The 19,301-nt window shown below is 45.4% G+C and overlaps 1 protein-coding gene across 3 annotated transcripts in view; it reads right to left on the bottom strand.

Annotated features, from left to right (window-relative positions):
* Positions 1–17,384, bottom strand: part of LOC100118661 (FERM, ARHGEF and pleckstrin domain-containing protein 1) — a 39,565-nt gene extending 22,181 nt beyond the window's left edge. For all 3 annotated transcript variants that reach the window (XM_008208497.3, XM_031928918.2, XM_031928919.2), the window contains exons 1-9: positions 17,004–17,384; positions 8,689–9,016; positions 4,307–4,411; positions 3,638–3,860; positions 2,660–2,783; positions 2,301–2,388; positions 2,069–2,224; positions 1,822–1,982; positions 1,660–1,734 (exon numbers count right to left, since the gene is read on the bottom strand). In XM_008208497.3, coding sequence (XP_008206719.2) covers positions 1,660–1,734; positions 1,822–1,982; positions 2,069–2,224; positions 2,301–2,388; positions 2,660–2,783; positions 3,638–3,860; positions 4,307–4,411; positions 8,689–8,883 — 1,127 coding nt within the window. In that variant the 5' untranslated portion in view covers positions 8,884–9,016; positions 17,004–17,384. The remainder of the gene's footprint in view (positions 1–1,659; positions 1,735–1,821; positions 1,983–2,068; positions 2,225–2,300; positions 2,389–2,659; positions 2,784–3,637; positions 3,861–4,306; positions 4,412–8,688; positions 9,017–17,003) is intronic.
* Positions 17,385–19,301: the final 1,917 nt, after the last annotated feature.

The raw sequence follows: 19,301 nt of genomic DNA, 5'->3' as shown, positions 1-19,301 counted from the left end.
TTTTATTTATTCATTTATTTTTTTGTTTAACAATTTTTTTTCTTTTCATGATTCTAAGCCATTCGTCTCGAGCAAAAAAGTGACATCGAATTTTACCCTCCTCAAAATGTTTATGACTTAACCTTTCTTCGAGACAAGCACAGTTTGTGTATGTATTTTATAGCTTTACTTTCATGATTATATCGGGTAGACTTTGCTCGGCGATGGGCATCACTGAACAAAGTTCCACATATACGGTTTATTGTTGTTAGTGAATATCCTCATGCTCCTGTCTCGAGTTCACCGCGTGAGTTAGTAGACTATAATATATGTATATAAAGGACAGTGCGAATAGATGTGGTACGTCAACTTTAATCGATGAATCGTTCTTCCGTTTCACACTATCCTCGTAATATTAATACAAGTATATCATACAGAAATATATAAACGGTGTACAAGATATAGAGAAGAGTTGTTTTATAAATACGGGTTGTGACGGAAATATATATTTATCATATGTTATGTACGAGTGAGATAACAAAGATCGAATCTAAAGATCGAGCTACTGCTAAATAATCGAAATACGTCCCAAATCACATTGAGATTGATTGTGTGTAGTATACTAAAATCATTAATCTCGAGAGGGCTATATAATAACGTGTAGTCGAATTTACATTTACTCTCTATGATAGTGTGTGTAACAATAGGAAAGGTCACTTCGACAGAGTGAATCATATATATCAGACAGCGTAATTATTGGTAATATAAGTGAGTATATGTATGAGTATACAATATAATATAGTAAGAAAATATTGACGGAGGGTATATATTATTATATAAAAACATTGATAATGGTCATTCGGGTATAAATAAATCGTGCCTGATGGTGAGCCTGACTCCCCGCCACCCCTGTCCGAGCAGGCAACATTGCACACGCACACCTTCTCTCGCGGAGAAAAATACCTCTCGTTTCTTTCTAAATCAACCGAAGTCGACAGCGCGAAACTATTTTTACGTCATACGCATCGATCGGACTGTATGTACACTGCAGCGGTATTTTTCTACCTTATTGCGAAATGAATCGAAACTCGACGTCTTTGCGCGAACAGAAATAAAGAGGAAAGAACACAGAGAGATAGAGATAGAGAGAGAGAGAGAGAGAGAGAGAGAGAGAGAGAGAGAGAGAGAGAGAGAGAGAGAGAGAGAGAGTGAGTGACAGAAAGAAGGAGAAATATAAATACATAATACAGGAGAGGCGCCGAGCTTCGACTTGCGGCTGTCTCGAAGGTGTGTATGTGTGAGAGATGTACTCGGTGATATCGACGACGAGTGAAATCGACAATAAAAGACATTGGCCACCTGCTGTGTGTGTGCGTGTGTCGGGATTCCCTCGATATTTTCCGTTACTTCGTTTTTTTTAATATGTACATTGAATTTTGGCTTGCTGCTGGGTTTACTTTTTGGTTCGTGAAACTTTTTATCTGAGCGGGGACATACTCAACGATACTCATGCACTAGCTACGTATATATATATATATATATATATATATATATATATATAAAATAAACGGCAAATCAGTCAGGTGTCATAAGAAACCCGTTGGTATACAAAATACAACGTGGACAGATATAATGATATGGCTTTTTCTCTAAACAGTACGACAGTCTGAATGGGCTCACCTCTGGAACGTTTGCCGCTTCACGTAGTTGTCGCGCACGAACTCCACTATCTGCTTCTGCGTTTTGCCGCTGTACCTGTGGTCGTACGTAAAAGTTGCGACTCGTTAATAAGAAAATTCTTCAGTTGCGTTTGATTGTACGAACGAAGTCGAATAACTTTACCTGAACGAAGATCCTCGACTGAGAACTCGAGTCTTTTGCCGCGTCACTCGCTTGACGACAGAACAGCGGAAGAAGCCGTGATTCTCGACGCACTTTTTCCAAAAGTTCTTGCACTCGTTGCGACCCTCGAAGAAAAACTCGACTGTGTCCTTATAGTAACCCTGTGTGAGAGGTGAGAAAACGTTGTTATTGTCAATGAATCAGTTACAGATATAATACAATGATAAGCTTATAGCGCGAAACTCACATAGCCTTCCGGGTGAAGTTTTATCAAGAATTTCTTTCGCTTAAAACTAATTTTTCTTATCTTCGCCCAACTAAAGGTGTTAATTTTAGTGTAATGTTGAAAGACTATGATTCCCATATGTGCCACAGCCAAGTTTAACGGCACGTTTTCGTGATCCTGCGCAGACGGAAACGGTCGTGTGTTATTACGATACTGGTATAGATAAAAAATCAATGTCAAAAAATATTCATACTTTCGCAGGGTGCATCTTCATGCCGTAGAGTTCGCAGCGTCGAGCGGTTTCCAAGAGGTTCAAGTCCGCCTCCGCAGGCGATTGGCCCCTGTTCGTCAAAAAAATAATAACCCATTGTCAGTGAGACTTAAACAGACACCGATTTTTCCTGCGCTTATTTCCACGACAACGACTTCCTCGTGTCAATCGTATCAAGCAATGCGAGGCCGTAACAAAGTTGTAAATACGCGCAGAGATAGAGATTTCGCGTCTTCGCATAATCGCTCCTCGTCAACCGAATCATTATGCAGCTGCTGCGTACAGCATAATAGTAGAGAGACTATATATATAAATATATATATATTTATATACACACTTACGCGTGCTTCTTGTGATTCTCCATTATCCGCCGTTCGAGCTCGTTGTCTTGATGCGGCACGAATTTGTACGTCGACAAGTACGTGTGATCCGGGTAGTCCTCGATAACGTAGTCGCCGCACTCAGCTGTCGACAGAGACAAATTCGAATTGTAGCGCGTTTGATATTACAATTATCCAAAAAACCGCTCGGCTGTCTATACATACGGAAAACCGCAGCGAATTCGATTTCACCTTTTATTTTCTACGACAACGACGTATGTGAAGTATACCACGCTGCACATACATCCGATTCCTCGAGTCGCTTTTCAAGCCGCGCGCGCGTCAGCCGCGGAGATCGGAGATGGAAGAGGAAAGAGCGCGGAGCCATTTAGAATTCACGTATCGTATAGACAGTTCTCGCGCCGCGGTATTGTGCGAGTTATGAAAGCCAATGCTTCCACAATGGCCTTGCGACAATGAGCCAATTGTGCCCTGGGATTGAAGTAATCAAGACATCCGCGGGCCCGAGCCACTTGCTCGTCGTCGCATCCTATATACACCTCGTCCCATGTGTATTGTATGTTATATGTTAAACAGAAGCTGGGTTTTATTTTGAAAATTTTACGCTTCGCTGAGTTATAGCCGGATTTTTTGTGGCCGCGCGTTTTCATCCAGCTGTTATAGATCATTTGCATCGGTTGAATAGCCTTAACGCGGATTCTTTTTGTCTATTCGTCGAGTTATCGCGCGCACTGAGCAATTGGGCCAATGCGCCTCCGTTTTCTCCTTTTCCGTACAAGTTTTCGCTATATCGACTCGATGTCGTATTAACAAATAACCGCGCGTTATCACCACAATCACCCAATACCAAAAATCTCCAATGCAGATTCCTTCCGAAGCATCGATTTCCGAAATCTCAATGTCAAATTCCGCGCCAAAAAACAAGCTCGGCAAAATCAATATAAAGAGAATATCCGCGGTATTCGCTTTGGAACCGACCTTGAACTATATAACTGGCCATGAGCGCGGCAGTGTTGTCGTTGCACTGCAGCAGTCCCTGGGCCAGGTCACGTTTGATCTGCAGACAGAATAGGTAGCGCGTGAACTCCTCCTCGAGCTGCGCCGGATCGGGCGTGTAGAACTTGACGCAGAACCTGAGGAGCGGATCGACCAGCGACAGCCCCACTTGCCTGCAAACTGGTTTCTCCAGATCCAGCCAGTACTGCGAATGAAACAGAGGGAGAATGCGCCGTGAGAGATTTTTTTCAATGCTATGCCAGACGCTGCTACTGCAAACTCGCTATTTCCATAGTTTTCGTGCGATCACGCGTGCTTACTTGGAAAAAGAAAACGATCTGCACAGTGCATAACAATATTTCCGCGCGGGAAATTTCACGTATATACTCGCGATTCGCGCAGCGAAATATAAAGTCCGTTTAATTTATCCGTTATAACACAGCGCGGAAATCCTTCCTCTCGACCGATTAAAAAGAAAAAGCGAGGGAGGGGAGAGACGGCGCTTTGTCCGCGCGCGCGCGCGAGGAAAAAAGCGTTTGACCTTTTTGCATGAATTGATAAAGAGGCGCGTGCATAGTCTCGCTACTGCACAGTCGGGAAATATTGAAACCCCTATGTTCTTCATCGTCTTTTTTACTCTACTCGTTTTACCTTCGTTCCATTAGGCTCCTGGTACTCGAGACCGAAATAGTCCGCCTCCAAGAGGTGCAGTTGTTTGCATACTTGATCGAACAACACCCTGCCCAAAGCCTTTGCCTGGAACAGAAAATCGAATTTGAATATTAGATTATCCAAGCCCAATAATGTCGTGGTTATTATCTATATGCATTATACTCTCAACGATAGCCACTACAACCGCAACGTTATTCCATTTCTCTGCGAATCATAAATCCTTCACTGTTCGCCCTCTCTCGCATATCCGACGTTATACGGTTAACGCCTGCGGTGTGTGTCTTATAATGCACAAATCGTCGTGTCGGCCTGAGGCCAGCCTATTATAACGCTACAGCTCTCTCTCTCTCTCTCTCTCTCTCTCTCTCTCTCTCTCTCTCTCTCTCTCTCTCTCTCTCTCTCTTGCTCTCGCTCGCGACAAAGACTATTTACAGCCCCGGCTGATCAATAGTGCAGGGCTGTAGGCGCGTCTTCGAGCATTATTACACGCGCCATGTGAACTTGCTTGAAAAGCGATGTGCAGTGTGCAGCCATTACGTGCTCTAATAGTTCACCCTTGCATGAGCTGCTGCTGCTGATGCTGTGGTCTTTTCACGCTGCGGTGTAGAGTTTCTGTTTATACCAGAGAGAGAGAGAGAGAGAGAGAGAGAGAGAGAGAGAGAGAGAGAGAAAGCGAGAATATGAGAAATATTCCACACACGTGTTTCCGAGCAATCCATCCGGCCGATATCAAGGTGATGCAGCGTATGTTTTACCTAGATGCGTCGATTATCGAATTTCGTTGGAATCGCGTAAGTTTGAATTATATAGTTTCGAATAAGGAGTTACGTAAAAAGTGCACTTTGCAAAAGGCGCAGGTTATTATTACGTTGTCAGCTCTCGTGAGGCGTGCGAAAAATATCGAAAACACAAATGAATCAGCGCTGCAGTCCTTTGCGGCGCGATTATTAGACCGCGACGTCACGTTTCTCTCTTTTAATGTACACACTGTACTCTCTATAATACAGCTCACGTGATTCGCGCTCGCCAACAACGATTGCCGTCACCCAATAATTACACCTCTCTCTCTCTCTCTCTCTCTCTCTCTCTCTCTCTCTCTCTCTCTCTCTCTCTCTCTCACTCTCGAAACAAACAGCTCTCCAAGCCTCATGCATAATTCATCGGAACGTATACAATTCCTGCACCCGCCATCAGACCTATTAGAAAAAACCTCCTGCGGCTTTGTGCGGTGCAGCGGAGAAAAAAGCGCGTGAAATTTGAAGAAAAAAGAATGTTTGCGCGCTCGAGCGATGTAAATCGGCGGTGAAAGCTCGTCCGCGGCGAAAGAACAACGAGAAAAGAAGTAGCATCAGCGGAGAAAGGTATATAATCGACGCCGCACAAAAGGGCCGGGAGAGAGAGAGAGAGAGAGAGAGAGAGAGACAGAGAGAGTAGCTTTTGGTGGACCGAAAAAAAGCGAGCGACGACTTTTCCGGGCCGCATAGACATCAGAGCGCGCGGAGTTCCCGACGTTAAGCCGTTCGATGTGAAAAGACTTTTATGCTGCGCGCGCGACAGAGAAAGAGCTGCTTGCTCTGCTGCAGAGAGTCTCACCGGCCCACGCCCCTTGACCCCGATGGACGTCGAGGTGCATGTCTATGTATATACTTATGCGTGTGTATGTGCGAGGAAAGTATCGCGTATGGGATATGTCAGCAGGGAGAGTGAGAGAGAGAGAGAGAGAGAGAGAGAGAGAAAAAAAATTGCTGCGATTGCGCCGGAGGACTTCCTCAATTTTTAAATCGATCCAATTTGGACCGACGCTCGAGGCTCGGAATTGTACGAAGGGCCGTTTAGCGACAATGAGTGCCTGCTATCCCGACGCTTGTTTCACGATTCTCGGTGCGACGGGATTCGTCAATTTTTGTATTATTAATGCTTAACCATCGGTAAATTCCGTAACTGCGTGCAATGCGGAATTGAAATAACGATGCTGTTATAGGAGATATTATTGCGCGATACGTCACATAGATTTTTGCACTGATATTCAAGCTTGGACCACCCTGTAGATGCGCGCATATGTGCATATAGCCGATGACGCATAGAATGGAGCGCGCTTGCTTGCAGCCAAGTGCCCACACAGCAAATTGGACGTAAATCAATTCCCTATATGTATGTATGTATATGGATATTATATAGACACACGTTCGCGGTTTTGTACTCGTCATTTCAAGTGGATCGATCAAGCGAATTTTATTATATGCTCGTGTTTACGTAACCAGGAAGTGCGATTATTTCGGTTATCGCAATTATATTTTTGTTATGTCTAGACTTATCAATATCAAAGCGTTCTGTTGGCTCATTTTAATATTATAATGTACGCTTCATCGACGTATACCGGCGGAAGCGGCCGATCGGAGCTACAGAAGCCTGCTTACAGCAGTAGATATTCAGATATCATGCGATACCCGATACTCACGCCGCACCTCGTAAAAAAGTCCAAATGTGCAGCCTTATTTTCCGCGAGTCCATCTCTCTATCTTGCGTTCGCAGGAAGCGAGCGAAGATGAAACGTTATCTCTCGTCATATACGCTAAAGTGAGATACAGCCGAGTATGTAGCAGGAGCCTGATGTTATATACCGGCAGCGCTCCTACATGGCAAATTTTGAGCATAAATCAATTCCCTATGCGGTTTACTCATTACGGCGTGACTGTGTAAGCGACGAGGCTCGTAATTGTTGTTTACACTCGTAATTTTCGTATAGCCTTTAATTATCGTCTGTTCAATAAGCTACATCGGTTTATAAAAGCTTGTCTTTCGAAAAGTAAATACGTTTCCTTATTCTATAGCAAAAAAATTCCGCCTCGTGCTGCCAAAACTCAGACCGCCTATGCGTCTATGCGCTATACATCTAAAATAAATCGATATACATCGATTGCAAATACCGCAACTTGTGCACTTCGCAAATTCTATTTCGGTAACCCGACAACGACGACAGCAGCGAGTCTTTGAAAAAAGACTCTCCTCTCTTTCGTAACCCGATTTATGCGCGGCGATAAAGAGACAAACACCTTCGAGCGAAAGTTCAAGTTTATACTCGGCGCTGCATCGGATTATCTCTTATCCGCGAAGCGGAATTGACAAGCCAGAGACTCTTGTGTTCGTATAATGAACTTAATTCGCGCGACGACTATAGAGACGACGATAAAAGCGATGTCCCATCAATTTAGCCAATAATTCGCTGCAGTAGCGAAAAAAGAGCAGATTTCTCCGACGATCGTGTTATTCAGCTAAGACGAAATTCAATTCGGTGTGAAACGCGGCCTTGACTCCTCGAGCTCGTCGCCTCGTAAATTCCGAGCGTAGTGTGCAATTTAAGAAATTAATCCGGGACTGGTTTGTTTTGCTCGAGGAGAAAGGGATATATGCAGCGAACGTGTGTGTGTATGGGGGTGTGTGTGTGTGTGTGTTTACGAATTTACGAAAACGCATTTCCATGTCGGCGTCGGGACGTGAGGTATTACGCGAAAGGACGCGACATTGGGCTTTTTTCTGATTGCCTTTGAATGCCGGAGCGTTGGATTCTCTCTCATTTTTTGTGTTGAGCTGGTATGGTGTAATAACAGGGGCAGATTGAGGTTTGAAAATTCATGGCGTGATGGTGCTGTTCTTCTTTTCTCGACAGCGAGTTGATTACGAAGCAGCCCGAGCAGTGAGAAAAGAAATGAAATTTTCAACCGATTAGTATAGTATGCTATACAGAATTCTCGCAGTATTTTAACAAATCGGTGCTGTACATCAAGAGTAATAATCTTCAGGACTTTTACATCGCTTTTTTAAGGGTCGTTCGCGCAGTGGAGCGTAAACTCAGTGAATCACAAAAAAGTAAGAATATAAATGCACCGTTTATTTTAGAACGCGGCGGAGAATAATAATACACGCAGGCATTGGATAATGGAAAGCAAAATTCGAAAATTTCCAAAAGCGCTCTGCCGTAAATATCTCGGGTATATTGCAATATCGTCAACGAGCGACTGTCGATGCATTGATTCGTCCAGATACAGCATCATTTGCAAATTAAATTGGGAAGCTCGCGATATAATTGGAAAAGAGATGAAAACCGTTGCTGCACGAGTTTAGCAAGCGCGATGGCACTCACTGGAAATTAAATCGAAACAGTTTACCATCGCGCGATGTATATTTCTATACACAGTGTTTTTGCGGGTATACACGTTCATTGCAGTGTTCCAAAATTAATTTTGCAAAAAAATCGCTACGCTCCACCAACGTTCGCCAAATTAAATTCAGGTATATAATACTTCAAATAAATGATGAAATCACGAATACGCACATAAAGCAATAAATCGATAAAAGCTCACCTGCACTTGAAACATGGTGATGGAATCGTCGAGCATCTGGACGCGGAAGGCGAGCATTTTGCCGGCCTTGCGAGGCGTCGTCGGGGGTGTGCGACTACCCCCTCCGTCCACGCCCGCCGGCGTCGAGTGGCTGTGTGGCATTTTGCCCCCGATACCACCGCTCATGCCGTACCTGCCCTCGTGGTCGCTGCTCATCTTGCCCCTTGCTCCAGCCCGGACATCATCATTTCATGCCTCGACTCTCTCTCTCTCTCTCTCTCTCTCTCTCTCTCTCTCTCTCTCTCTCTCTCTCGATCTTTTCCTCTTTCTCCCTTCGTTACGTTGTCATCTGGAAAAAATGAAAAAATTCGCTCGGTTAATACACACTTCGTCGCATCCACAATAATCGTTTGTTTTTATTATGCGAGCGTGCGCTTTTTCTTCGCGCGATCGCATTTATCGAGAAAACCAGAGAGCGCGTTGAATAACGTTATCAAACGACACTTATTGTCCGCGCGAGATAGCAGCGATGATAGCCTGACACACATTCGGCCCGTCACTCGTTCGAAGTGTATAAGTGTGCGGTTGAAGTGCATACCGCGCGCAGAACGTGTGTTAAACACTTTTCCCGCCGGAATAGCTTGAATTTTTCATGCCGGAGTATAAGGCGAGCGCGCGAGATGACATAAATAATCAAACTCTTCAATAATGCAGCTATCTATATAGCGTCAATCCGTTGTTTTGGCATTCTTTCGTCGGACAAGGTGTATACTGTATAGATTGCGCGTTACATAATCGAAGCGCTTATCGCCCGGATTAAGCTTGTCTTCAGGAAGTTATAACATCGACTCGTTCGAAACATTCTTTCATGCGCATTTTCAAATTCATAAGTCAGCTCTGTAAAAAAGCCTGCATAACCAAATGCGAAGGGAAAAAAGCGCGAGCCGCAAACGCATCATTCACGCGCAGCCCTTTAACTCGATTAAACCTGCAGCCCCGGCGCATTTCAAGCTAATTGAAGGGAATCTCTCTCTCTCTCTCTCTCTCTCTCTCTCTCTCTCTCTCTCGCAGCGGGATAAGTATACATATAGGTATACAGCTAGGCGGAAACTCGCGGATCGATTTTCCTCCCGTTAGGAAGGTATGGTACGCGCCAAGGAGCGGCTTGCGTGTGTGTAGGGCGGGGGCGGCAGCGCGAAAAAATCGATGCGCGCTGCCGGCTACTGCTGCACTGCTCTCTCTCTCTCTCTCTCTCTCTCTCTCTCTCTCTCTCTCTCTCTCTCTCTCTCTCTCTCTCGCGCGCGCTCCGTACTTACGTCTGTGAATTTTTCAGCGACGACGCGACGTCTGGGGATGTGCCGGCGAGTATAGCGCAGTCTGCGATGCGGATATTTCGAGGGCAAAGGGTGAGCGAGCTTTCCGATTGAATTTTTGACGGCTTCTTCTCGCGACTGTGCTGGAGATGTATTAGCGTTCAATTCTTCGAACATTTATTATTTATGACCGTTACGAGCATTACGTATAGAAGATAATTGTTAGCAGAAAAAAACATTGTTTTCACGAGTGGAAAAAATACACGATACATCGCTTGAGACCTCAGTAAACCGACGAAGTCGTCGCCGACGACTTTTCCATTTTCAGCGCTGCTGCCGCCGCTGCAGAGGTAGGAAGGTATAGGTAGGTAGGCAAAGAGCTGCGAATCATATGAGAGCCGGACACGCACGAGCGCATATGCACGCCCACGCGAGACGAGCACACGAGCTTTTTCGCAACGCTAAGGTGTGTTTGTATGTGTGTGTGTGTGTGTGTGTATTCGCTCTCGCCTATACCGGGTGTGTCTCGAGAAAATCGTGACAGTACAACGTGTATTATATAGAGCATCGCTGCGAGAAACAAATTTAGACGTGATTCAAACATACCGGTAAATGAGGAAATGCGACACTGATTAGGAAAAACTGCGAATCATATGCGATGCTAGAAGTAATTTGAATATATGCTTTAATTAACATTGTAATTATAGCGTGCTGGATTTACACGATTTTAAAATAAAGTCAGAGATAAAGTCAAAGCTTCGGCGTGGATATATTTGTCTGATATAAAACTGACACATACACGCACTGCAGCTTATGGAGAACAAAAAGTAACGTTTTTTACACCCTCTCGTGTTCACGTAACAAGCCTATCCCTGCAAAGCTTATTTTTCCTCTACCCGAGCGATAAATCCACTCGGCGCCTGAAGGGAACTTCGACTTCGTTACACACTAACGCAGTCAGATCTCAGGCTCAGCCCGCACAAACACGTGAGAGAATCCCTCGCGCGACCCCTGAGCGAACTTTCTCACCGGGTAGAATATACCCAGGGAATGAAGAGAGAGAGAGAGAGAGAGAGAGAGAGAGAGAGAGAGAGAGAGAGAGAGAGAGAGAGAGAGAGAGAGCGAGACATCATTACAAAACATCCCTTTTTTCCATTTATTCTCTATACAGCCGGTTATATTCCCTTCGTTATCTATACCGAGTGCACAGGTATCATATGCGGTTTTGGATAATATACCGCATTAATGAAGCGAAACTCGGCCAATTAGACTATACCTACGCCGAAAGTTCTCGCGGTACTGACCCGGTTTTCGAGAGAAATATTTCCATCGGCCCTACTGTACAGGAGAAATCCCGCCGGCTCGAGCGGTGAAAAGCGTGAGTAAACACAAGCCGCGCGCGCATCTATCTAAGCGGCTATATGGCTTTCACTTATCTTATCGCATAGTCGTCGTGAACGTCCGGATTCCTACGAACCTCGAACGAAGTTTCACGTCAATCCCGACTGATGTGTTCCGATGAATGTGTAAGCGTCTACACACATAGACCGCAGTGGTGACACGTTTTTTTCATTCATAACTCTGTCGACAGTCGCGTGTGTTTTTTTTCGGGCGGAAAAGTTTCGACGGATTGAGAAAAATCAGGTCGTGAGGGAGTGAGAGCGGTATTCGGTGGTTTCAATTAAACGGAGTGCGTTGGATATTTGTCTTGCGCTCGCGGCGGGCTGCAGTTTACTAAAACATCAGCGCGTGGCGGGATGAGCTGTTGAATCGCTCCTTTGAGACGTAACCTTAATTATGTAAGTAATCAAGGTAATATACTCTCCGCGCGTTGCTAAAAGTAAGAATTGATTAACCTTTTGACCCGCATTGCTCTGGCGTTGGATGGGTATCAACGGAGTTACTTTTTGCATTAGCTTTTATTGGATGTACCTTCCGACAGTGTATGGCTATGATGGATTTCAGATTTTAACGAGCTCATTCGCTTTTTTCCTTGATATGGAATAAAAATGTTTATACGTATAAAGGATAACTTTGAATTTCCCGGGAAATGTATCTCTCTCTCTCTCTCTCTCTCTCTCAGCGGGTTTCGTATTGTTGGACGGTTGATACGCAAACTTTGCAAGCTCTCGAGTGAACCCACACAGATTTCTCGTATAATTTAAACTAGCCACGAGCGAACTCGCGTATAAACGATCCCTGAAAGCTTCGAATTCAAATTTCATACTAAGCTCATCCTACCACGTGCCAAATCAGCCTTAAAAAAATTAATATCATACACACTTTCAAAAGCAGCGCTTATCGTCCAAACGAACCTCTCAATCCACGTCAGCGAGAGAGAATCCCCGGCCATTACGTAATCCGAGGTCTAGTCCAGCATCGCATTCCCCATGCGAAATGCATCGCCAGCACTTTTTCTCGCTCTCTCTCTCTCTCTCTCTCTTTCTCTCTCTCTTTCTCTCTCTCTCTTCCTCTCTTATACTTCGCAGACAGCCGCTCCGGACACTATCGCATTGCGCACGTGTATAAATTCGCCTCTCGTCTTCTCCGCATTTTCGCAGCTACACACAAACACACTCGTGAAAAAAGAGAACCCAGAGAGAGAGAGAGAGAGAGAGAGAGAGAGAGAGAGAGAGAGAGATTATACGCGTCGCCGAAGTCTTCTACGCGCTCGCCATTCTTAATTGGACTCTCGAGCGGCCCAGAGAGTCAGCAAGCACACAGAGTAAATATATCTGTATATACACGCAGAGTGTATCCGGGCAATGCCTTTTCGCCGGCGTTTTTCTACTTACCTCTCATTTTCCGCAGGATTTCTATGCTCTATCTGTCTCGCAGCAGTGTTCTCTCTCCTTTTCTTTTTCGAGCTGCTGCTGCTCCGTAATCAAGGCGGAAACGCACGCGCGCGCGGATGGATGGAGGAAGGAAGAAAGGAAGAAAGAAAGCGAGCTGCATGCAGTTCGATGAGAGCGAATTTCACGGATTCTCTGGATTTTTCGAATCGCTGAATACCTACGCGTGTAAAGCCACCCGCCAACTGTTGTACTCTCTCTCTCTCTCTCTCTCTCTCTCTCTCTCTCTCTCTCTCTCTCTCTCTCTCTGCGCGCTGCCGCGGCAATAAGCGCTGCGCGTCGATTTTCCGCTTTTAATTCGAAGAGCTGCTTTTAAGCTTGATTGTTCGAGAAACACGTATAGCTGGAAACGACTTTATTTAACTCGGTTCAGTCTGGTATGTTGACGAATTTCGCAGGTGTGGAAAACATCCTCTCTGCAGCCGAGACTGAAAAAGAAAGGATTAACCTAATTCTCCCGAACGAAAACAAAAAGCCAAAAGCTCAAATTCGCTATCGCCTCACATTCAGCGTCTCTCTTTCTCTCTCCCTACATACCGAATCGGAAACTGAATTCCCTCCGCGTCGCTGATGTGTTAATAATCCCCCCTCTTCTATAACGATATCGAATCGTATGGAATTTTCGTCGGAGCAAAGGCTGTACTCGTGAACGACCTCCTCTCTCTCTCTCTCTCTCTCTCTCTCTCTCTCTCTCTCTCTCTCTCTCCTGTCTCTGGAATTGACGCGCGAGTTCAATTTTATCTCGTGTAGTTACTATATACCGCCGAGCCGATAACTGACCTCCGCTGCTGCGCGCCGATAGGAAATGCAATAAGAGCTCGCGGACGTCGTCGTCGCGCTTTATGCATGTGACTCGCCGCGGCGTGATTTTGTTTCTCTTTCGCACGGGTATTACGTCCTTTTTGGCGTGTCTTTTATATCGGAAAAATGTACTCGTTCGATTAGAAAGTATCGATTGTGCTATATACTCTGGCGGTTTTTCAATTTCGAGGAAAAATTCATTAGATGTATAAATATTTTTCCACGTAAGCACATAATTGCGCTCGCACGAGTCATTACGGAAACTTTATTTAAACTTCAACGCCGCGACGAAGGTTACGCGATTACGCAAGAAACTTTTCAGTACAATCGAAAAGCGCGCGTGATCCGTTAATAAATCATAACAACGTACGTATCGCGATTCCCTTGTTCCGCGCGCGAGGATTGCTCGAACTAAATGCCTCGCGCGGTAAAACGTTACAGCACGAGAGACCATCCGGATATATAATTACCCCTGATGTATATACCTGTATATAACGTCGGGTAATTCAATGTTAATTTTATGGAGGATATACTACGGGAGCATAGCCGCCGTAAAAAGTTACGCCGCCGTTATACACGCTCTTTGTGTCTACAACGACGTTATAACACGAAAACCCTTCGATCACACCACACCGCAGCGTTGCGTACTATTTACCAGGACTTTATCGATAAATGCTGCGAATATTCGCGCGGCGCGTGTTATAGAACAAAAGGTTAAAAATAGCACAGAGCGAGACCGCACCTCTCTCTATAATATGTGACACACTTTTTCGCTGCTGCCCCGCAGGTCGATTCGCGAGGAGGAGGAGGGGAAATTTCCAGGAAGCCTATTTTTCCCCCCTAAACCGAATCAATTTCGGTGGGCGCACGCGGAAGTTCTTCGCCGCCGACGGCCGAAATCCCGAGGCAAACAGAAATAAAACCTCTGCTGTGTGTGTGTGTGTGTGTGTGTGTGTGTGTGTGTGTGTATGTGCGCGCGCGAATGCGAGTAGAAGGGACGCGTGCGTATCGAGCTGGATAGATAGTCTTTTTTTAGGAGATTGCACCGCTGATTTATGAAAATAAGCTTTTTTGTAATTTAGATGGAACTGCTTTTGTTTTTTATCCGGAACATGATCTATACCAAACAACATAGTAGCACATCGAAATGGAAAATTTCGTTTGCTTTTGTAGTACACAACGGTATACTGTTGCATTCGCGAAAGAAAGCTTTTAGGCATTTTCCGAATGGTCGAATAAAGTATGCAAACGCAGGGGAAAAACGCCGACGAAAAGAAGTAACATTCCGCTGGTATGCGCGAGCTCGCCACCGCGGCACAGATTATTCAAAAGCATCAACAAGTGAATTTTTGTCCACATCGTGCAGATTCGAAACTCGCCGGCGTGAAAAGTTGCCTGAATAATGGATTTATTTAACCGGCACAGTGCTGCGCTCGAGAGACTCTAATTTGTTATTGCTTTGTTTATTGCTTGCGAGACATACGCGTGCAGTGAAATTGTTGCTCGCCGGCTGCAGTTACAACTCATCCTTATATAGGACGACAATTCGCGACAACTAAGAAGATTACAATTGCCGCTCTCTCTCTCTCTCTCTCTCTCTCTCTCTCTCTCTCTCTCTCTCTCTCTCTCTCTCTCTCTCTCTCTCTCTCAGCCATGGGAACAATTGGGAGAGGACGTTATCGTATTTCTCTTGCAGCCGAACGTCAATTTACCCCTCTTTTGACGGATCCGAATCGAGTTTGTCGCTGTGTTTTTTTTTCCACGGGTAAACTACGCCGTTATTTTACACTAATTTCTCTGTCTAATTTCGAGTGAAAAGTTTGACAATTCGAAAACTTTCGTCAACTTACATTCCGTCTTTCCCCGAAAATCCAGCTAATTGTCTCTCTCTCTCTCTCTCTCTCTCTCTCTCTCTCTGTTTCTCTCGCGAGTATACCGTAGTTTCAAAATTACACGACTGCATCAACTCTCCGCTATACACTGCTTCGAAACGCGCGTCATTGTTTCCTAAAGCTCGGCTTCACGGATTTCATTGAAAACAAGTCGCTCTCTCTCTCTCTCTCTCTCTGCACATCCACAAGAAGATGCAGTTTACCGAGAGCCATCTCTTTTGACAGGCTTTTACGCATCGATTTTTCCCAGACGCGCGCGAGTTTCAAAACTTCTGGCCGACGTCGCTTTAAATTTCGAACTTCGAGAAACAAGACAATAAGAACGACATAGTTCGCGCTCGCGACTCTTTTATTTCTTTTATTAAAAATTTGAAATGAAATACACTGTCACGTAGTGTTTTGCATCGGAGATAAAAGATGAGATGGATATAAGTGACGCTTGCGTACACAGATAATACGAATTTCGTCTGTTTACACTTGGAAGTGAATGACCGCTCTCGAGAGTGTGTCACTCGTCTGTGTATTTTCATACCCGTCAAAATATTGACCCGAGTCATTCATAAATAAAGTTTCGAATGCGGGAAGCCGTAAAGTCTCGTCTCTATATACTTACATATCGCTGCGTAGCGTTTACGCAATATCCGCGAAAGCGTCTCGCTCTAAATAAAATCACGCGTTATGCAGTCTCTAGTCTATAATGTGCGAACGTATAAATAAACACACGCGCGGCGAGGAGCATAATTAGCGAGCATAATGCTCACATCGAGCTTCGACTGTTTTCAAACGGATGCTCCTCCTCGCGTTGCGACTGAAAATAGTCGTTGTCGCGAAAGATAAGCTGCGAAACCCTTCGACGTCACGATCAAAATAACACGTCGCTCCACCCTTTCGGAGCAGTGTGGATTACACTACTACCCTCCGTTCGATATTTCGATCGTGACTCGAGGAGATCAGCGTCGATCGCGAAAGCCTCTCGATACAAGCGATTACTTTTTCCTTAATTTCACACGCAGTCCGAGAGGCTGTATCGATTGCCGACACACCCCCTGCAAAGCACACTCGTTGTATTATCGTAAATACAGCAGCGTCTTCTCACCGCACGAAGCTTCGCACTATCTTCGGTGCAGTATACACTCGGGTGAAAAGAAAGGAAAAACAACAGTGAATCTCGCTCCGGCGACTACTCCCCGAGCAAGAGAGAGAGAGAGAGAGAGAGAGAGAGAGAGAGAGAGAGAGAACGCGAGAATGTCTGCGCGCGCGTTTGTGTGTGTGAGAGCGAGCGGCGCTGTGTATGCGCGCAGCGCCGCCGCCAGAGTTCATTGATCAGGTTCTCGCTCGTCGTCGTCGTCGTCGTCGGGAGGACGCGAATACCCACTCCGCACGCGGGCTGCACAGCTTATACAGGTAAAAGTATCGTCCTCGCGATTACCCGCGCACTTCGACCGGGAAACTCACGTACGTATCTGTGTGTGACTTACTTTGTAAACGAAGCACCGCCGCTACTACTTCCGCAGCTCGTAGTCGACGGCAGATCTACACTGCAGCGGCAACGGCTCCGAGTGGGGTCGTCGTGTCCCGATGATGATCCTTGGCACTGTACTCGCGGGGGGGAGACGAGGTTCACGCGTGTTTTTCAGACGTGGGCGTCGGTGCGTCGTCGTCGCCGGGGAGTCAACGCAGAGGAGAGAGACGCGCACGAGCAGCGGCACTGCACACAGACTACTACTGTACACGACGGAACGAATGGGAGATCCGGCGAGAGGCACAGCAGCGACTCGCTCGCTCGCTTGATCCCCCTCTCTCGCTCGCTCTCTATTGTGCCGGAGAGAGCGCGAGAGCCGATGTGCGGAAGAGAGACGGAGAGAGAGACTGACTCCAGTGGAGCTCAAACGAGCTGGGCTGGTGTCGCGAGCTGCTGGGAGAGGGAGCCCGGTGTTATGCCGCTTTTACGATGCTGTGTACCGAGCGGAGGTAGACGGGATTTTTTTTTTTTTTTTTGCTGAGCAGTCTTTGTTTTTAGGGGTGTATTTGGTGGTGGTTTTGAAATTTGGACCTTGTGCTCGCTTTAATTCTGAAATCAGTTTTTGTCGCCCGTCGTATTTCATTTCGGAGCCGTTGACATTTTCGGAGCAGTTTTCATTTTGGAGTGATTTATATACCAAAGCGGTTTGCATTTCAAAGGTTGTATGTATAGCGGCAGCGTTTTGAAGTCTTTTACTGGATTTTCATACTCTGGGGTCAGATTTTGCGCGTGGTGGTGTTTTGCAGAATTTATACTTTGAAAGCGAATTTCATGAATTTAATCGCAGATTGATCGTCACATTGAAACGTAATTAAGTACACTGTTTCGCGAGAATTTCTCGATCATATTCGAATTTGAATTCTTGAACAATACTGATTTTATATTACAGTTATCAAACTAGAGAGTAAAAGAATTAGAACTTTTTTCATTTAAAAACGTAAAGCAGGATTCCTCTACTGTAACCAGCCCCCTCGAAATCCAAAAGCGCACTTCATCTCCGATAACATCCAAAATTAACCAACGATCCCCGGCAAACTTCAAATCGGCCAAAGCTCGCTCATGTACTATACCAGCAGCTTCATCTTTCTCTCTCTCTCTCTCTCTCTCTCTCTCTCTCTCTCTCTCTCTCTCTCTCTCTCTCATTTCAAAAAGCCACTCCATTATTTACCCTCGAGCCAGTAGCAGCGTATGCACACACACACATGCACACCCTCGCGGGCAAACGCTGATCGCCGGGGCACTGGTGGAAGCGGCATAATAATTAATGCGCCTGCGCGTGTCCAGTGGCGCGCATCCTCAGTGCCGGGAACGACGAGTCCGGTGCCCCAGGTATATTACGGGCTTTTTTCGCTTCGGTTAATTAGCGTAATGAGCGGTGTGTGTAGAGACGAGACCAGTAAGGAGGTGGAGCCGCTGCGGAGGTAATGCTGACAGGGCAAGTCTTGCGATGCATGTTTTATGCGAGGGCGAAAAAGTAATTGCGGAAACGCCTGCGTGTCGCTGCGAGTTTGCTAATTGCTTGTTTGTCGAATAATTTCGATGAGATTTGAGGTTTTTCGGTTTTTGGCTTTGCTGGCGATTCGTGTATCAGGGGGTGGAAAATCTCGTTGCTTAATCAATCGATCGATGTGTCTTTGAAGTAACTCAGATGATTCTGATTGATATCGAAAGGGAATAGTTTCTAGTTTGATGTATAATCGAACGACGTAATGTCCATTACGAAATGCAGCTACATCGTCGCTCTAATATGGATTCGTCATTTCACCTCAGGAACAGAGCATATAACAGCAAACTCTCTGATGCTCGAATAACAACGAGGATCTCGGAACGACTTCGGTAAAAAACGCGAGCAACTGCGAAAATACCCAGATCAATGTATACGCGTTTCCATTCAATAACAGCCGCGTATCGAAGGAAATTTACAACAAAATTGCAACTGAATTATTCAATCCTGAGAAAAAAAATGAATCGTAATCAGGGGAGAAATCCCATCACAGCTCGACGTAAACTGAATCTTCGACATCTTCGCGGTGGCAGAAGATTGTCTTCGCGGATTACCGAAAAAGAAATCCGACTGCAACTCCAGTGCAAAAGAAGCGTTGTCACACTTTCCAAGGCTAAGGACGACTTATATAAATATTGCCGTCTAATTATAAAACGCGTCAAGCTCACTTATAGCAGCGAAAGTTTCGCTCTCTTTTTATTTTTACACGCTCTCCGCGTTGTTTCTAAACACACGCGGCAATTGGAAATA

This window comes from Nasonia vitripennis, chromosome 4, assembly GCF_009193385.2.
Source record: "Nasonia vitripennis strain AsymCx chromosome 4, Nvit_psr_1.1, whole genome shotgun sequence".
Lineage (NCBI taxonomy): Eukaryota > Metazoa > Arthropoda > Insecta > Hymenoptera > Pteromalidae > Nasonia > Nasonia vitripennis.
The sequence above is the reverse complement of the archived record's forward strand: the minus strand, read 5'-3'. Positions and strand labels throughout refer to the sequence as shown.